The sequence below is a fragment of the Sabethes cyaneus genome, chromosome 3 (genome assembly GCF_943734655.1).
Source record: "Sabethes cyaneus chromosome 3, idSabCyanKW18_F2, whole genome shotgun sequence".
NCBI lineage: Eukaryota > Metazoa > Arthropoda > Insecta > Diptera > Culicidae > Sabethes > Sabethes cyaneus.
The window spans coordinates 209,868,415-209,889,387 of NC_071355.1; the positions used below are offsets into that span (position 1 = coordinate 209,868,415).

General features: G+C 41.8%; 1 protein-coding gene across 1 annotated transcript in view; it reads left to right on the forward strand.

Annotated features, from left to right (window-relative positions):
- Positions 1–20,973, forward strand: part of LOC128742012 (T-box protein H15-like) — a 102,707-nt gene that overhangs the window by 9,826 nt on the left and 71,908 nt on the right. Inside the window, exons 2-3 of the mRNA XM_053838183.1 lie at positions 12,764–12,945; positions 19,882–20,012. Coding sequence (XP_053694158.1) covers positions 12,764–12,945; positions 19,882–20,012 — 313 coding nt within the window. The remainder of the gene's footprint in view (positions 1–12,763; positions 12,946–19,881; positions 20,013–20,973) is intronic.

Genomic DNA, 20,973 nt, shown 5'->3' on the forward strand with positions numbered 1-20,973 from the left:
TTTATTGAACCTCTTCTTCCAACCCAAATGTCCGCAGCTTTGCTTTCACCCAATTAATTAAATTTTTGTATAGTATTAGAACCAACTTGTTTAGACATTTTTCGCCACACTTTCTTCAATTTAGGTTCATTTTAGATCGTGCCTGAGTTTTGTCTCTGATGTGGCGGTCTCTGATGTGGCGAACGAATGACTCGTTTTGTCACATTCGCGTATCGCCTGTCATGCAAGAATTTTTTTAACGAATTTCGACAAATTTTTCTCGGGAGCTGCAAACTTAGGGATGGCGATATAATATTCCTGTCCTGGCATTTATCTGTGGGTTCATCTTCCATCACAAATACAGAACGGTTTGGTGAGCCACTTCCTGTAGAGCTTCCTTGCGCGAGTTTTGATCTCCGTGTTCTGTATGTCATTCCGGTTCGGTGCCTTCCGAACTTTGTACACATGAAGTCTAGAAGGTGTCGTTATTTTTTTGCCTGAAACAATTCGAAACATTTGCTTTTTTCCCACATTGGGTTTAGATTTGATTTGGTTAACTATCGTCCTGGCTTTCTTCAGATTTGCTGTTGTGTTTTTCCTATTGTTACATTTTTTTCTGTTTTACTTGGTAGTCTAATGTTGCTTGAGCGTTTTGATTAGTTATGATGTGGTTGAAATTGTGATTCCGAGATGTTAGCGTGAGTGCTTCTTTGAGTTTTTTGATCAGTTTTTCTTGTTTCAAAGCCATTACTGTTTTATTCAATCGATTGTGATGAAACTTTTCGATATGCACTGTCAACTACTTTCAGTCATTTTCACTCGCAAGCTGTAACACTGTAAACAAATGAGTTAATACATATTTTTAATGCAATTTTTTATGTCCGATGACCGATTCACATCATTCTTTATACACTCAAGTTGCTTTTCACGCAAAGCAAGCGTAACTTTCGAAGTACGCGCAAAAAACCGCGTAAATTGCGAAGCTTTCGTTGCCCTTCGCCCTTCATGTTTTTCAATTTGAGGAATTCACGTTGAAAAGGGGGCCATTACTGACACGATGTTTTCAAATATTGGGGTTTTTGTACTTTTGTAGAAATCCATTATTAGAATTGCACTTTGAATACCTCGAAACAGCGCGCCGCTCATTTGCCAAGGGGTCCGACAACTTAAAAAAAAAATTAATTTTCCGCAAACCTTGAGATCTATATCGTGTGATATTTCCTGAATTTTCAATGAAACAACTAGCAAATGGCATAGTTTTGTGAAGAACACGGCTTTCAAATGGAGCAAAAAAAAGTTTGGCGGCCATCTTGGAATTAGTAGCATATTGGATTTTATTAAAACATAGCCGGCTTTGCCATGAACCTCCCAATCGATTTTCATTTAAAAACCACCATTGGAAAGCTGCTATGAAATGCATTATTCAAATTAGATGCGCATTGGTATTAACCGAGGGCGAGGAACGTGACTATGAATGTATGTTCTGACATAACTCCGGAACGCCTGGTCGGTTCATCATCAAACTAGCGCACATGTTTTTTGGTTTGAAAAATCAACGCAGGGGGGTGAAGAAGCGGTCTGTTGCAGGGAGAGTGGGAAGATTCAGATGGATAAATGGGTGCGTTTCGTTTGCATCCGAAACGATAGCAGTTGTACAGGTGGCTAGATGACAAGAGGGGATTTCTGGAAAGGGGGAATAGGGTGGCCATTGACAATGGGGAGGCGCAAAAACGTAAAATGGGCTACGACTTATTTTACATGACATGTTTATAACGACAGGGAGTCCACAGAGGGGGGTACAGCTGACAATGGAAGTAGACACATTCAACTGAAGAAACAGGGTCTTGTTTCTAACCAGGGAATCAAAAATCATGAACGCACAACAAACAATGATATTGTCCTTACTTCAAAGTTTTGGGATAATATATAATGAAAGTTTGTCACTATTGCATAAAAGCTAGGACAATAACAAGATATCGTAGCTGTTTATCGTGGATACAGATACTTCATGGCAACCATGCTGATGCCACCGTAACGTTGGTAACTTATCAGAGGTAAGCATTGTACGTCACACTTTGGGTGAAAGCAAGCTAGTCTTTTTCTTGAGTTTTTTTACTGTTTATCACTTTTATTGAAGTTACTGATAAAGTATTGTCTTTAACCAGCCGACTTGCGACTATACCTGTAACACCAAATCAAGCGCTTGTGAGAGCGAGTGTGTATCAAAATATGTTCTCACCGAAAGTTATCCTGCTCACACCCGTGAGGCAACATTTGTTTGTCCCTTTATTTTGTTGTCGTGGTACATTGTGGTTGCTACGTATGTCTGTTTCATATGCAAAGAATAACCGGTTTATCGCTCTTCGATTTTGTCGTTTATTTCTGGGTATGAACAATGATATTGATTCCCTATTTCCAACATTATGATAATTTTCGTTACAATAACAGACGTACAAGCGACTGAGAGACAAAGGGGCCCCGAGTAAGATCGGGCGTTCAGCTAGTTGATCAATACTCCCTGGTGTACACTGAATTACAGCTAATTCTTCGATGTAAACAGTAAATTGTAAACTGTAAATTTTATTACCAAAATTAAATATATCCTGACTTAATAGATCAAAATAATGGTCGCAGTGGTCAAACCTTCCTACAAAACACCTCGCATTTATTTACTATGTTTTGGTTATGTATTCTTCTGGTCATAATCTCTCGATAATTCGCTTACGAATTTGCACCAATATCCGTATTTTTGCGAATCTAGAGATATTCACTTTTATTGATGAACATGGATGAAACTAGGGTAAAGGACCGTTATTTGACAAAAACAACAGTAAACAACCATTTTCCGTCAACAAATACCAAATAATCGAATTCTTCTTAAAGATTGCTTATTTATGACGAAACAAGATCAACTTTATCCCAGCGGAATCCAGGAATATGGACTTTTACGTCTCTTCATGTCGAGAAAAGTAAGAGAAATCCCCTCCCCCCTCTGTCCGATTGTGTCACAAAACTCAAACTCCCCCCCCCGCTTTGGACGTCACACAAACTCAAAATAAAAATGAAAAGCGTGTTGAAAGTAAAAGTGGTTTATAAAGCTAGCTTAAGCTTTTAAGAGTTAATGTATGATTAACAATTAATAAAAAATAATAACTACGAACAAGGGCTCTAACAAAATTCAATTGCAAATTGTTACAAATCAATGAAAAAATGAAGCTGTGGTTTCAATTGAAGTAGCATGGCTCCGCTTCAAAACAAGCTTCAATCTGCGTTGGCGAAGCAGGTTTCAATACATCGTGACGATAGCTTTTAGAGTTCATTATACTTTTCTATCCATTATTTAGTAAAAAGCTAGAAACTTTGATTGCAAATGAACTGAAATTGATGTGTAAATTGATCCTTCAATGTAAAGCGTGGTCTATATAGTTAACATTGACAAATTGTGCCTGACTTTCAAGCGCCGTCAGCTGGAACAATAAGTTCGAAAATGGAAATAAATCAATGAGTGATGAATGACTGAGAAACATTTTTGCTGCCTTTTGATGAAAATGCAATTTTTTTCGACGGACGTCACATTTGCCTAGACCCCCTCCTCCCCCTTTGTCTCAACCTGTCACAAAATTGACACCCCCCTCCCCCCATAAGCAATGGACGTTATCATTGAATGAACCCTAAGAGTAGCTTATTCAACTATTGTATAGCTAAAAGCGATGGAACAAGCGTAGAATAAGCTGCTATGCAACAAAAATGTTCCTTGGGTCCCCTTCTGTTGGCAAAACCGGCTGGAAACAGATGCGTACCGTTAACAAGCATCATACCATTGGAGTCCTTAAAAAAATATCTTTCTTTTGACGTCAAAAGATTGATCCTAGCTCAGCGCACAGTGGGCCAAAAGGGCGAAAAGCGGAACTTTTTTCTTAGTATCTTTTGCTTTCATTTTATCATTTATGGTCTTCAGCACTTTTGTTCGTATAAATATCCCCCTTAATCTAAAACTGTCAAAAGTTAGTCATTGCTTATTGTAATGAAAATAAAAAAATAACTTTTTTATGTTAGGAAATATAGACATAGTTTCTTTGGCAAAGTTGTAAATATTGGAAAAACAAGCAACTTTGCCAGATAAATAAAATTTCTATCTTTATTGAGTGCTGAACTATAGGACATATTCTTTGACATTTCTTTAAAAATTAGTTTTTCATTCTTAGCTTTTTTAGTTGCATTTTATAAGAACTAGGGGTTCTAGGAAATTATCGAAGCTCTCAAAATACACGTTTTTGCAGAAGACCGCAAATCTCTTGGACCCTTACTTGCTGAGTCATCGCATATTCATGCTTTAAATTTCCACAGCTTCACGAGCCCATGGGGTAAAATGGGGCAAGTGGATTTACTAAATCAGTGTTTCATCTTAAAGCTTAAGTCGAGTACTATAAACCTGTATGGGTTCCGCTTGTCCCCAACCACCCAAATGAGAGTACGGCAAGCATAAGTTTTATATGTTTCGCGTTCGCTAAAAGCTCGATACACGTCCATTGTTCTTGTGTTAGTAAATAGACGCTTGGTATCTTCGGCAAAGCTATGGAAAATATAAAGGCAAACAACTTTGCTAAGGAAATGACATTTCTATCTCTATCGAGTGCAGAGTTAGTTTTTTAGAGTTTTTCATACTTAGCTTATGTTGGTTGCATTTTAGAAGGACACATAGCTCTAGGCGATTATTGAAGGGCTCAAAATACACGTTTTTGCAAAACATTGCAAATCTCTAGGACCTTTCCTTACAAAGTTATCGTCTTTGGCTCGTGAAGTTAAAGAAAAAGAAGTTTTAAAGAATATGCCCTGTAGTTCAGCACTCAATAAAGATAGAAATTTTATTTCTTCGGCAAAAATGCTTGTTTTTACAATATTTACAACTTTACTGAAGAAACTACGTCTATATTTCCTAACACAAAAAAGTTATTTTTTTATTTTCATTATAGTAAGCGATGACTAACTTTTGACAGTTTAAGATTAAGGGCGATATTCATACGAACAAAAGTGCTGAAGAGGAAGACCATAAATGATAAAATGAAAACAAAAGACACTAGGAAAAAAGTTCCGCTTTTAGCCCTTTTGGACTACTCTGCCCATGGATGCATAGTCGACGTAACTGTGCAGCGGCATTTTGAGATATAGAGAAAAAGGACTTTTTTCCGAAAAAAAACCCACTGTGCACTGTTTGATCGGGATTGAATAGTGACAGCTTGTCAAGTCGGGCAAAAACGGACAATCAACCTCGTGTATTTACATTCACAAATATCACAAAAGAGTGTGTTTTATAAAAATTGCGTGCCTGGTGCTCCGATTTTACTGACTCTTAGAACCTCTCCTAGTGGACATTCTAAGCTGCGATGCCTGGCTTGTTAGCCCAGGGTCGTACGTCTAGGTCAACTGTAAGGCCCATATAACATAGCTACTTCGAGCTACTCAGCAGTCCATTTAAAAAAACTGCTTAGGTCATAAAGAAACTCGACCAAGAAGCGTCTCCATATCACTCCTCTCAATTTTCTGTTTTGGGTCGATTATATGCGTTTATTGAAACGAAAACAGCGAATGTCGCTGCGTCTCTTCGCTACAGCACAATGCCGAATGGAGAAAATAATTTTAGAAACCTCTTAACGTAGTTGCAGCATATATCTTGATAAACGGTTACATGAACCATACCGTTAATAACCGAATTGTTTCGTATATATTAACGTAGTCTTTTATTGCGAATAGCGAAAATCCGACTTTAAATTTGTAATAGGGTTTATGTCTAATTCCCGTCGTAGTAAGGAAAGACACTCTATTTTTCATCATTTCTTAGGTGGATTTAATGAATACTCCAAAAGTTCTACTGCTGATTTGACTCAAACACACTTGCCTTCCGATCCGTGCCCTTTGAATTCACTAAAAAACGTTGCGTAATTTGAATAAAATGCTTTAATATTTTATTCAAATTACGCAACTGACTTTATATCTTAAATTCGTCGTACCGTTTTAAAATTCGTTCATCAACATTTGTCATCGTCCGGACTATAAATCACAATAATGTTTACAGAGCTTACGCGCATTTATTTGTGTAGGACGGCATGACAAATGTTATTCTGTAAAATTTCTGCAGGTCAGGCAAGTTTTTCCGGCTGCAGAATAACGACAATGAGTTGCGTGAGTTATTTTCATTTATGAATGACGGAAATTAAAACGATTAGTCGACATTTTCTTCTTCGTCACACAAAAAACGTAGGAAATTTGGCTGCTAGGACTTCTTTAATGAAAAATGGCATTCAAATAAATCTCAGCTCACTTTGATTGATCGCGTATGATAGTCAACAAACTAGAATATTGGGGAATAACTAATTTTGCATTGTGTGTCATAAAAATCGATGATATTTTTAATAATTTGTGTTGGTTAAGACGGGAATAGGCAATTACGACGAAGCAGCAACATACCATATATTGCTTCTAGAATGCATGTTGGTTGGTAAACGGCTAGATAATGCGGAATATAGACCCCATAGTGGTCGTTAGCCTCTTATCCAGCAACTCCGATCCCGACCTCCTCGTGGTACCAGCCGGAATACGAGCAACCTTAGCGGAGATCGGGTAACCAACCCCGGTGGAAACTAAGGTCGTATACTAACCGGGAAGGAGGTAGTGAGTCTCGGCACTATAAGATGGCAGCCCCATCACGAGACTCGGTTGTGTTGCCCCAGTACGGCTACACACCTAAACAACACAAACTAACAACATTCAAGCATATTCGGAGCGGAATATTCGGCATCGACCTAGGCGACGAAATAAGGACGACGAATGGAGACTCGGGACTTGGAACTGCAGATCGCTAAATTTCGCAGGTTGCGAGCGGGTGCTGATTGAACAGCTGGAACCCCGCAAACTCGGCATCGTAGCTCTGCAGGAAATCTGTCGCAAAGGAGAGAAGGTATGGAAGATACGTGGCGGAAAGGCCCAGTTTTACCAGAGCGGTGGCGCTACCAACGAACTGGGAACGGGCTTTGTAGTGCTGGGCGGAATGCAGGATCGCGTGATAGATTGGAAGGCGATCAACGAGAGAATGTGTGTATTGAGGATAAAGGGCCGTTTCTTCAATTATAGCATCATTAACGTGCACTGCCCGCACGAAGGTAGACCCGACGATGAGAAAGAAGCGTTCTACGCGAGGCTGGAGGCTACGTACGACAGCTGCTCGTCACGGGACATCAAGATCGTCATCGGGGATATGAACGCCCAGGTCGGTAGGGAAGAAATGTATAGACCGGTGGTAGGACCCCATAGCCTGCACACCGACACAAACGATAACGGCCAACGATGTATAAACTTCGCAGCTTCCCGAGGCCTGGTGATCCGAAGTACCTTTTTCCCGCGCAAGGATATCCACAAAGCCACCTGGAGATCACCTGACCAACGTACAATGAACCAAATTGACCACGTTCTCATAGAGGGCCGGTTCTTCTCTAACATCACGAACGTACGCTCCCGTCGGGGTGCGGATATTGATTCTGACCATTACCTAGTAGCAGTACATGTGCGCTCAAAGCTGTCCACCGTATACCGGACACGTCAAAGCCGTCCTCCTCGGCTGAACATCAGGCAGCTAGATAACCCACAAGCTGCCGAGAACTACGCGCGAGTACTGAATGAGGCACTGCCTTCTTCCGAGGAGTTAGGTGCTTCAAACCTCGAAGACGGTTGGGGCAGAATACGCTCGGCCATCGGAGAGGCCGCTACCGCGGCACTAGGTATTGAGCCTCGGAGTACACAAAATGATTGGTTTGATGGGGAATGCCAACAAGCGGTGGAGGAGAAAAAAAACGCTTGGAAAAATTATCTAAGTATTGCCACTAGAGAGAACCTGGCCAAGTACCGACGAGCTAGGAACCAGTTGACCACGATCCTGAGGAGAAAAAAGCGCCAAAAGGAGGACAGAGATCGTGAAGAATTAGAACAACTATTCCGAGCTAATGACACGCGCAAGTTTTATGAGAAGGTGAACCAAACTCGGAAGGGCTACACACCGAAACCTGACATGTGTAGGGACGAGGGAGGGAATCTAATTACAAACGAGCGCGAGGTGGTCGACAGGTGGAAGCAGTTCTTCGATGAACACCTCAATGGCGAAGTCGCAGAAGGAGGCGGAACGGAAATTAACCTAGGAGCGCCCATGGAAGATAGTGATATCCTAGCACCTGATCTCCAAGAAGTCAAACGAGAAATCAGGTTGCTGAAGACCAATAAAGCCGCTGGGAAGGACCGCCTACCGGCAGAGCTTTATAAACATGGCGGGGAAACGCTAGCAAAGGCTCTACACTGGGTTATTTCGAGGATTTGGGAGGAGGAAAAGCTACCGGAGGAATGGATGGAAGGAGTGGTTTGTCCCATCTTCAAAAAGGGTGATCGGCTAGACTGCTGCAACTATCGTGGTATTACGTTGGTAAACGCCGCCTACAAGGTACTCTCCCAGATCCTGTTACGCCGGCTGTCACCGATAGCACAAGGTTTCGTAGGGAATTATCAGGCGGGTTTCATGGGGGCTCGCGCAACTACGGACCAAATGTTTACTATCCGACAGATCTTGCAGAAATGTCGGGAGTATAACGTGCCCACGCATCACATCTTTATCGATTTCAAAGCAGCATACGATACAGTCGATCGAGACAAGCTATGGCAGATAATGCACGAATACGGTTTTCCGGACAAACTGACGCGACTGATCAGAGCTACATTGGATCGAGTGATGTGTTTCGTACGCATCTCTGGGACACTCTCGAGTCCCTTCGAGACGCGACGAGGGTTGAGACAAGGTGACGGTCTATCCTGCATGCTGTTCAACATCGCTCTTGAGGGGGTGATCCGACGAGCGGGCATTGAAACGAGAGGCACGATTTTTACCAAGAGTAGCCAACTTCTAGGCTTTGCAGATGACTTCGATATCATAGCCAGGAACTTTGCGACGGCGGAGGCAATCTACGCCAGACTGAAAGCGGAGTCTAGGAGAATTGGGCTAAAAATAAATGCGTCGAAGACCAAATACATGAAAGGAAGAGGCTCAAAGGAAACAAATGCGCGCCTCCCACGGACGGTAACCGTTGACGGCGACGAACTAGAAGTGGTAGAAGAGTTCGTGTATTTGGGATCGCTGGTGACCGCGGACAACAACACTAGTAAGGAGATCCAGCGGCGCATCCAAGCGGGAAATCGGGCCTACTTTGCCCTTCGTAAAACGCTACGATCAGGAAGCATACGCCGCCGCACGAAGCTAACAATGTACAAAACCATTATTAGACCAGTAGTTCTTTATGGACTTGAAGCCGTGACGCTGCTTACGGAGGACATACGCGCCCTTGCCGTGTTTGAGCGGAAAGTGCTGCGGACGATATTTGGCGGAGTACAAACTGAAAGCGGAGAGTGGCGGAGGCGTATGAATCACGAGCTACAGGCACTGCTTGGGGAGACTCCCATCGTACATCTAGCGAAAGTTAGCAGGCTACGGTGGGCCGGACACGTCGTAAGGATGCCGGACGACAGTGCGACGAAAACGGTCCTCTTCAACAACCCCACCGGCACCAGGAACAGGGGGGCCCAACGTGCACGATGGCTCGACCAGGTCGAAAGCGATTTGCGACTTCTGAGACGACTAGGAAATTGGCGACGAGTGGCCCAAGACCGAGTTGAATGGAGACGAGTGCTTGAAACAGCACGAGCCACCCCGGCTCTATGCTGCTGAAGAAGAAGAAGAATGCATGTTTAAAGGCATCTTAATACAAAGTTATATAAATTTTTCAGCTGAATGTACTTTTTGCAACAACATTCAGCTGGCACAATAAAAAATTTATCAATGCAGAACACTTTCCGGGACGTCTTTCGTCATTCGGGACAAGTAATCCAAATACGGGACTGTCCGGCAAAATCCGGGACGTCTGGTCAGTCTATCTTAGAAAAAAAAGCAGAAACATTCTGTATTTATCTGGTAGACCTATGAACGCTGAAAGCCTTACTTCTAGTCATAGTTCAGAAATATTACAAATTTGTATCTAAATTGAAGAAAATCTTTTCAAATCTGTTCTAAAGAACACAATAAAGCATTGAAACTAGTCATGCAATTTTTTTGTTAGATTGTAGTCACTTTAACAGCATGGGTCATTCGTGACTTCTGCAGGATTGGGATTTGGACCCGGGTCCTCGGCGCGAGAGGTGTGAATGCTAACCACTACGCCGGGACTGACTCCAATTAGGCAATTGTTTGACAGGTTATGTGCGCTTTTTCTGTCAGCATTTGCACTTGTGCACATGTTTGAATCGAATATCTAATATCTAGCGCTATTTCTCATTATTAAAAATATAAATATTTTTTGTGAAATATTACCGCAGTAAATCTGACGCTGTTGTATGACAATAAACTATTGAAATAGACAATAAAAAAAGCGATAGCCACAGCTTGAAACTCGTTGTCGGCTGGCTGTTAAAACTTGTAGTTGCAGTATTTCATGCCTGTCATCATTAACCATTCTGTCCATTCACTCGATCATTGGTACTTAGCAGTACAAATTATCATAAATGTCAACAGTGTCATGGGAATCTTGCTTACGAAATCAGACCCATCGCATGGTGTCTTAAACAACGATTCGAGCAAATAAATGTTGGATGTTGATGGTTACCAGCTCGCTGGTAATTTTAATACTGAAATTGACATCTGGCTGTTTTTTATAGGCCAGTAAAGATACCCTATTATTTAACCTGTAATCAACAAAGCTTTTGAAAAATTCTAAAAAGTTCTTAAAAAATGACTTGACGTTGATTGTTTTGACGTGTTTGTTCCAGAATTGATCACTCAACAGTTCATACCGTTTGTTGCTTCCAACTCGAACTTGTTGCACACGCACACGCAACATCTATCCAGCGCTGCAGCGACTTAACGGGGAAGCCTTCGCGTGCCACCGCACAAGAAACACTCTCCAATGAACGGCTTTGCTAGCCAGTTAGCCAGTTAGGCAGCTAGCTAGGCGATAGGAGATGCTTTTCCATTGGTTTTCCGTTCCGTAATCAATCCATCTTGGTTGCTGCCACACTGCACTGGTACAGAGCCATCATGCATTGGCGGCGGTCGGTCGGTGGCACGAACGATCTGAGCGAAATTACAACAAGAACAAACACCAAGCTTGAGCGGCATGGCGCTTGCACGACTTCGGGGGGGCTTACGTCAATGCAATGCCCACGCCCGGGAAGGGAGTTGAGAATGGGCCTGCTGAAGCAACTTTCATTACAACCTTTAAGTAATCAAATTGCGTACATTATTTTAATAAATAAATCAGCCTCGCTGATTGAGTGATTTATAGGTTTATTGAGCAGAAAAAAACATGGCCATAGTTTGCAGTCTAATAAAGTGTTGAAAACAATGCTAGTTTGAAGGAAGCGATTTCGGGAAATGTGCGTGAGTTTAGCATATTAGCATTGAAATCCGATGTTGTACGTGAAGCGTTATTGCACTGACATGATTGATATGAGTTGTTTGCGGAAAGCGTGATTACAAACTTATCCTTCATCTAACAGTTTCAACCACCAATCAATCATCGTGAGTTACGATTAAAACTTCCCGTTAAAATGGTTGCTTTTTGTGAAATATTTTTCAACATCGAAAGCGAATGTGACCTCCGTCGCTTGGCCGAACATCTTAACTTCACACCAAACCATTTCCTCCGATTCGTTTTACCCTCATTTTACCTGCCTGAGCCTTCGGCATGGTTCCTCAATTATTTAACCATTAGACTCTTCAGCTCTAGATGAGGCATAATCTATCAGCAGCGAAACCACCTTTAACAGTCCGCAAGTTTAATCCTGACCGACAGTCAGCAACAGCATCGGCCCATCTGGTGGTTCCCGGCTCTGGATCGTCATTCCGGAAGGCACTCTATAATTACGCAGGGACATTAGAACACTCGCTTCGCGATACTTCAGCTAATGGATACTTTTTTTTCTGCTCTTCGGACTCTACGAGAATGAAGGTTCCGCGCCGTCAGGTTGCTGCTGTCCGTTTTATTCAAATTAGCCACCGCCGCTGCCAACAAGAGGCGTCAGGATCTCTCCGAATGTAGGAGAAAAAGTTACGCGCCACGCGCCAGATGGTGCGGTTTTGATTAACCTCAATTTGGTGGAAAAACCGCACCGACTGCACACTAATTTGCTCGGTCGTTTCTGGCTGGCGAAGGGCAGCCAGCCAAATGGCCAGTTGGTTTGGCTTCAGCAGCGTGGAGTTAACGATATTTACATAAGCCTAATTTGATTTGACGGTTCGCTTTTACGCACTGCCAGTGCATGTGTGGAGGAATGCCAATTTCTTCCATTTTCTTTAATTGGCTCACGCCTAATTTACATGTTAATTGAAACAGTCTCTGCCTATCGCGCTCTCTCTCTCTCTCTCTGTTGAACGTAGGCGTGATCTAACCCGATCATTTTCCACTCTCGGCTGGCTTTCTCTGAACCCGTTTATCAGAAGCCAGAGAGGTGGAAAGTTCGGTGAAAATTTATGAGCGTTAGCTGTTTGATTTATTAAACACGCGCTAATGGAGCAGTATCATGCTGAAATAATTAATGATTGTTTTTGTTCTGGTCCAAATATTTGCGGCTGGAACCTACTAGGCTCGGGAAGGGGTTGATAAGCGAACCCGGTTAGATAAGAGTAATCTAATTAGTTGTCATTTTTTCATTTTTTCATTTTTTCATTGTTTCGTTTTTTGCTTTGTTTTCTCCAATACAGGACCCCCCAGTTCGGTAGATCGGTTGTCCGAAGTGGACGATGAAGTGGATGTCGATGTGGAAGAGTGTTCCGATTCGGAGGAAGCTTCCCGGTCCGGGCAGGATCGGAATTCACATTCCCGCGCGACGGCAACGCCTAACAGTGTTTCCGACGAGGAGAGGCTCACCCCGGAACCGGCATCGGTAAGTTGGGAGGCGGGATTGTGTTTAAATGTGATTTTCATTATTCTGTGCTTTAATATACCTGAAATTGGAAGTTTGATGTGATGTGACGAATTTAAATGTAGAAATTCGCTGGACATTGTAGTAAAGAATAATTGTAGGGTGGTTTTTTAAGTTCGATTTGAATACGATAAGTCCCCTAGAATTTGAAAATTAATTTTATCAAGTGAAGTGCAATTGAGACTTTTGAATGTTTGTTATTGTTAGCGAATTGTTAGTGAGTTTTTTTGCTTTATCATTTATTTATCACTCGGAAATTGGCTGATCGAGATGAATATGCGTCTTAATTTCAATTTCGTGGGAAATGTTTGTCGATCGATCGCTTTCAAACTTTCAGACAATTAAATATGACCCATTAGTAAGTTTTTGGCATATTTATTTCATTCAACTTCAATACCACAACCACATGCTCGCCGCTTACGCTAAACTCCACACATAAGGTTCTGTACATCAGCCTGCAGTTTCTTCTGTACGAAAACCTACTTTTTCTTCATCCTAAATATCAATTTAGATTTTATTACACTCTTATGATGGTATTCAAGATCAAAATTGGTCTTGAAGACCATCATAAGAGTACAATAAAACTCACATTGTTGCTTGGGATGTCTTTCACAGATTTGTCCTTCTTAGGATGCTTCCGTAGTCCCTGATTCACAATAGCCAGGTATTTGTCGATGAGTTTTAGGTCTGGTGCATTGTGAGGGTTCATGCTTCGGTACGAAAGTAATCCCGATGACTTCGTACCACTCCATGACATCCTTTGAATAGTAGCACGAAGCTAGATCCGGCCAAAAGATCGTAAGGCCCTCGTGTTGCTTTAACAGAGCAAGCAGACGCTTCTGTAGGCTCTCCTTGATGTAAATTTGCCCGTTTACAGTCCCGGTAGTCACGAACGGTGCACTCCGTTTGCCACATGAGCAGATCGCTCACCAAATCATGCATTTCTTGGCAAACTTTGATGCTTTTGCTTCCTTACTTACTTACTTAGGTGGCTTGCCGTCCAAGACAAAGCCTGTTGAACAAAGTTTCTCCATGTAACCCGGTTGAGGGCTACCGCTCTCCAATTCCTCGGACTCCGAGTACTCTCCGCCATATCTCGCTCCACCAGGTCTAACCATCTTGCCCGTTGCGCTCCTGGTCGTGTTGTTCCCACCGGATTTGAGGCGAACACCATCTTTGCAGGGTAGTTGTCCGGCATTCTTGCAACATGCCCTGCCCATCGTATCCGTCCAGCTTTAGCTACCTTCTGGATACTAGGTTCGCCATAGAGCTGTGCGAGTTCATGGTTCATCCTCCGCCTCCATACTACGTTCTCCTGTACGCCGCCGAAGATCGTTCTTAGCACTCGTCGCTCGAAAACTCCGAGCACTCGCAGGTCCTCCTCGAGCATTGTCCATGTTTCATGCCTGTAGAGAACAACCGGTCTAATAAGCGTCTTGTACAGGGTGCACTTTGTACGGGGACTTAGTCTGCTCGACCGCAATTGCTTGTGGAGCCCATAGTAAGCACGACTTCCGCTGATAATACGCCTCCGAATCTCACAGCTGGTATCATTGTCCGCCGTTCCAGTGAGCCAAGGTAGACAAGTTCTTCAACTACCTCAAACTCATCGCCGTCGATCAACATACTACTGCCCAAGCGGTGTCGTTCGGCCTCGGTTCCGCTGGCCAGCATGTACTTTGTTTTAGACGTATTTACCTTTAACCCAATCTTTTCTGCTTCGCGCTTTAGTCTGGTGTACTGTTCAGCCACCGCCACAGATGTTCTGCCGATAATATCCATGTCATCGGCAAAGCAGACGAATTGACTAGATTTGTTGAATATCGTGCCCCGCGTGTTGATATCTGCTCGGTTCATAACACCTTGTAGCGCTATGTTGAACAGCAGGCATGAAAGACCATCACCTTGACGAAGCCCTCTGTGTGATTCGAATGAACTTGACAATCCACCCGAAATCCGAACACAGCACTGTGTACCATCCATCGTAGATTTAATCAGTTTGATGAGCCTCCTGGGGAAGCTGTTCTCGTCCATGATTTTTCATAGCTCTTTCCGGTCGATGGTATCATATGTGGCTTTGAAGTCAACGAATAAATGATGCGTGGGAACTCTGTATTCACGACCCTTTTGGAGGATTTGCCGCAGTGTAAATATTTGATCCGTTGTAGACCGACCTTCGACGAAGCCGGCTTGATAAGTTCCCACAAATCTATTCGCAATTGGTGATAGACACATACATAACACATACATTGAATATAATCGACCCTTGATTAATTTATTTCGATTTTACACATTTTAACGGTTTAATATACGGTGCTTAAGTGTCAAAGTTTGAATAACTTTTGAATAAATCGTCCGATTTTCAGTAACTTGGTTTCGTTTGATAGATCTCAACAGTAACTGTCAAATAATAGTAAATTGTAGGATGTTTCCTTTGAATTAATGTTTATATGTAACAAAAACCTGTTTTAAATACATTTTTTCCGCATACTTTTATGTAACTTTGAAACCACAAGCCCATTCGTCATGAAATCTAGAAGTTAAGGTTTTGAAAGACTCCCCTTTCATCTGCAATCAATTTTGTTCAAATCGGTTAAGGGGCCTATGTGATAATGAAGTCCCATATTTTTCATATTTTTATACATAACTTTTGAACTAAAAGTCCGATCAGTAAGAAATTAAATAGCGAACATTGGGACACCAAGACCTTTCATTTGACACTAAGATCATTAAAATCGGTCCAGCCATCTCCGAGAAAAGTGGGCTCAATGAAAAGCGTTCCACACACACACACACACACACACACACACACACACACACACACACACACACACACACACACACACACACACACACACACACACACACACACACACACACACACACACACACACACACACACACACACACACACACACACACACACACACACACACACACACACACACACACACACACACACACACACACACACACACACACACACACACACACACACACACACACACACACACACACACACACACACACACACACACACACACACACACACACACACACACACACACACACACACACACACACACACACACACACACACACACACACACACACACACACACACACACACACACACACACACACACACACACACACACACACACACACACAGAAAATGCTCAGTTTTCGAAACTGAGTCGAATGGTATATGACATTCGTCCCACTAGGCTTTCTTTCGATTTTCGGTTTTTCTAGTGATTCCTATACCTTTATACTATATTTTCATATAGTAGAAAGGCAAAAACTATTTAATATATTAAAAGGCGAAGCATAGAACACTCGTTCGGCGTTGAGGATGATACGACTCGTAGGGTAAGCCTAAGAGGAACTTTTACTTCATGTAACTATTGTTTTTGTCTTTCCAATAATGTGGAACCTTACCCCTCTCTCTAGTCCGTTAGGTAAATGTTTCTTCACATGCTTTATTGTGTCTGTTTGGACCTGCAGTATTCTCTGCCTGGGGATTTTGCTACTAAATTTTTTGATCAACGGTTGTCTAATTCTTGCTCATTTCCACTTAACGTATCCAACTCCTTCTATGCTTGATTCACATTGAATTGAGCCATCTTTTCGACAATGAGCGTACAAAAACATTTTATTTATCAATAATAAAATCATGCTATTTCATGCATCTGTGGTCTTACCGGTTCATGTCGTGCAATTCAGTTATGGTTGTACTGAACAATATACTTTATTCAACAATAATCATACCGAGTCATTTAATTCTTCTATGGTTGTACCGAACCATATAGGCCATTTAGCAATGATCGTACTGAATCATTTTAGTTATAAATGATCGTACCGAACCATATTCTCGGAATCGTCGAAAAATTCGAAACTATCGTGGCATCACCAGTCCTTCTGGTTCGTCCAAGCTATTTGAAATAGTTGAGAGCAATTTTATTCTTGCTGGAACAAAATGCTATATCTTCATCGACCGACATGGATTTATGCCTGGTCGATCCGTAAGTAGAAACCTATAGGATTTCACGTCCACTTGTATATCCCACATGGAATGAAAAGCACAAATTACTGTAATCTACACCGATTTAAAGGCTGCGGTCGATCGTATAAACCAGCGTTTCCCAAATGGGAGTTCGCCAAATATTTTGTTCGCAGCAGAATAGTGTAGGGAATTCTGCCAAGAAGTTCGTGAACCAAAAAAGGTTGGGAGCCGCTGGAATAGACCATAAAATACTGCATACAGAAAATTTCGACTTTGCGCATCGCGGAATTTTACGAAATGGGTCAGTTCCTACCTATGTGGCAGAGTTCTACGTATGCAGCTTGACTCTTATTTCTCTTCCAAACCTTTTGGATGTACCACAAGGCAGCAACATGGGACCGCTTCTGGTTTTGCTGTTTGTGAACGATATTGCTTCGCTGCCTGCAGTTGGATGCAAGCTTATGTATGCTGATGGTTTGAAATTATATTCAGTAGTTCATTCCATAGATTCCATTGTATCCGGCTTCAAAGGCTCCTGCATGTGTTTGTTGGCTGGTGAAGAAAAATTGGCTTGTTATCCATATCACAAAATGTCGAGGAATGACTTTCCACCGCATCGCCAGTCCGGTTGGTTTCAACTACCAAATAAATGAGCATGTACTCACAAGAGCTGATCAAGTCAATGACTTTGGGGTACTGCTTGACACCAAACACACGTTCGACTTACATCGTACCACGGCAATATTAAAAGCGTCCCTATAGCTCGGTTTCTTCGCTACAACTTCGCATGATTTCAGTGACCCTCACTGGCTTGCGTAGAGAGACTTAGCAAGCTGCGACCAAAGTGAATCTACCATCGTATGCCGATCGTTGCCGTTTATTGGGTCTTCAGACTCTTGAACAGCGTAGGAAGGTTCCGCAGATAGTGTGTGATCTTAAATGGCGAAATCGATTTACCGACTATTCTGTATTTCCTTCGAGCCAATAGCTGCCTGAATCCCGACTTTTTCTTACTGTTGAAAGCTTAGTTGAATTTAACGAATCGTCACATAAATTTGCTAAAAAATTGTATAGTTCTAGCTTTTCATAAACCGATCAGAAACATTCAATACGACAATCTATGTCAGTTGACTTTAAACAAACATTGATCATACCGAATCATTTAATTCATCCATGGTCATACCGAACCATATACTTCATTCAACAATGATGGTACCGAATGATTTAATTCATATATGGTCGTACCGATTATACAATGAACGTACCAAAATAATTCACTCACAGGTCGTATCGACGTTTTTTGTAACATACGACCAGCTTAACGTATGGATATTTGGATAAGATGCTTCAAATGCACTAAAAAATGAGAAAAATCAGCAAACTTATAATCGAATTATATCATCAAAATTATAGGGGATTGAAAAACATTAATAAAATATTTAAAAAAATAATTACGTTTCGCAACGTCTTATTTTTTAGCTCTGCCGGCCACCTGACGTGGTTCGAAAAACGATAAGCATCAACTAGCGCCAAAACAACCAAACATTCCTCTTTTTCCCTTTAGTTGTTTTGGTTTATCACCAAGCTACCGTCACAAGTAACACTTTTCAATTCACTTTCCCAACTGTTCCCAACACAATTTCCCCGAACTGTTCATACCGTTTATCGCGACGGCAGCACAATATAACCACAGACAAACAGACGAGACACTCGCGATAATTCCATCGTCCAATCAAAAACCGCTCATTTTTAAAAAAGCATGTTTCGCAACATGGCCACACCGCGGCGTGCAAGTGTTGTTTTGAGTTTTCGGTATAAAACCATTCAAATGTACAAAACCCTACAGCATAAAACCCTGCAAATACGAGCTACTCCGCAACATGCATAACAGAGGGTGCTAGTGTGCAAGAAAAATGTGCAGGACGATGGTTTTTAAAGGATTTTCTTCTAAGTGTCATGTCAGTTCGTCAGTGATATAACTCTGCCGAAATGGTGTTTTACGCGAGACATGTTCTGATGCTAGCATAAGCGATATTCTGTATCAGTGCCTCTAATCTAATAAACAAACAAACAAACAGGAGGATTGTGAAAAAAAATATTGCGCGTATATTTCCGTTTTTAAAAGGATATCTAGAACAAAATGATTGGCCTCAAAAATTTTTTATCAGTAAGGCCATTGCAAATTATTTTTAAAGCTTTTGTCACCGCCCCCCCTCCTGAAATTGGCTTTAAAAATCGGGGGCACAGAAAATTTATTGGACATGAGTAAAATTTTCCGTATTAAATCAATTGTCTGTGGCCCCTATAGCCTTAAGATCTCGAAAAATGTATGAAGTGCTAACGCTTCTACGCTAACATTGTAATGATCGAAGAGGTTTTTTCCGGATTTGTCTCTCTTTTTGCATGGAAAATAATAGCGTGAATATGAAAAGCAAGCAAAAATTTGATTTTCAGAAAAAACGCTTAAATTTTTTGCTTGTTTAAAAAAATTACTTTTGTTTCGTTAGGGGGTTGTTGCAAGCCATTATCCGATTTATGGTCAAATTTCGGCTTTCTTTTATTAAATATACATCGTGAGCCACATTTTATTTCATCAACAGTATCAACAAACAAAGAAGAAAAATATTGCGAATTTTCACGAATAGTTTCTTCTATTTAACAAAACCAGTATGAAATAAACCTATCGAATTATTTGATCACAGAGATGGAATACTTTTAAGGTTTTAAATTGCAAATTTGATCAATTTTTTATCACTATTTCGACCAGTTTGTGACTTTTAGTCAATATTTTTACATATTTAGTAACTAAAGAAACGTTTGATAATTGTTTCCATAGCTATTAGCCCTAAATGGTGTTTTAAATTTCCATTCTGCTCATCCGTTCCTTTCAGAAACGACCGACGATCGTTGGAACGTGCAATTCCGACGATCTGCGGCCGGTCCAGTGCCATCTGGAAACCAAGGAGCTGTGGGATAAGTTTAACGAGCTCGGCACCGAAATGATCATCACCAAAACGGGACGGTAAGTACGCTCTTTTACCCACCATTTACAACAACTTTACAAGGGTCACGAAACCAAGGTGTTCTGTGAAGCCGTTCGTGCGTCGTCCGTTATTTGATCCCTCCGGATTCGGGATTTTTGAGGTGTCAAAAATTGAAATCATTTTAAAAGGGATTAGTGGAATTTCGCTGTGGTTGGTTGGGCTTCTAGCTTTCTCCGAGGGGTTTGCTTTGCTGCCGTCGAATCGGGTGGTCCATAAATTACGGCGAAAGCAACCGAAGAAAGTGTCGAACCCACAAGAAGGAGCAGATAATGAGAACGTAGATAAATATCTAAGACAAAATACAACCATAATAACTGCCGAAGCCCAGATAATAAATTGAAAGACATTAGTCAGTGTATAATTTTTGGTTTAATTGCCAGGGCAGTTCCCGTCTGGCAGTTTTGGCTAATGCTTTCGTACTCCATTACTCTTTTTTCCCCGTGGACTGAGGGATTGAGGCACACACATATGCTGTGGGAACTTTTTCGCTGCTGGAGCCTTGCGACAGTCGTGAAACGAAACAGCTTCCCACATGATTCAGCGCAAAATTGAGCCATCACGAGTCGATCGATGTCGATCACACGGACGGGTCGCGAATCTGAAGAACGGAGAAGAAAAAAGTAACCGACAATGTACAAAGAAGTTGGCAGCCATTATTGAACACATAGCTGTCATCGATTCAGCCTGAAACAGAGTCGGTAGCCATCGCATCCGGTGAGATTGCCCATATCGTTGAGATCATGGTCCGAAAGAGCAGAAGAAGGTTGTGATGCTGGTGGGGAACATTAGCATTGGGGCTCCCTTCACCGAACAATTAACGATCGATTGCACACGATCGGCTGAGCCGTGCCAAGTGATTAGGGTGAAGGTGCTGGCTTTTTTTTCTTAAATAGAAATTTATCCACACCGGAGCCTCACTTCTTCTGTTGGCTGGCTGGC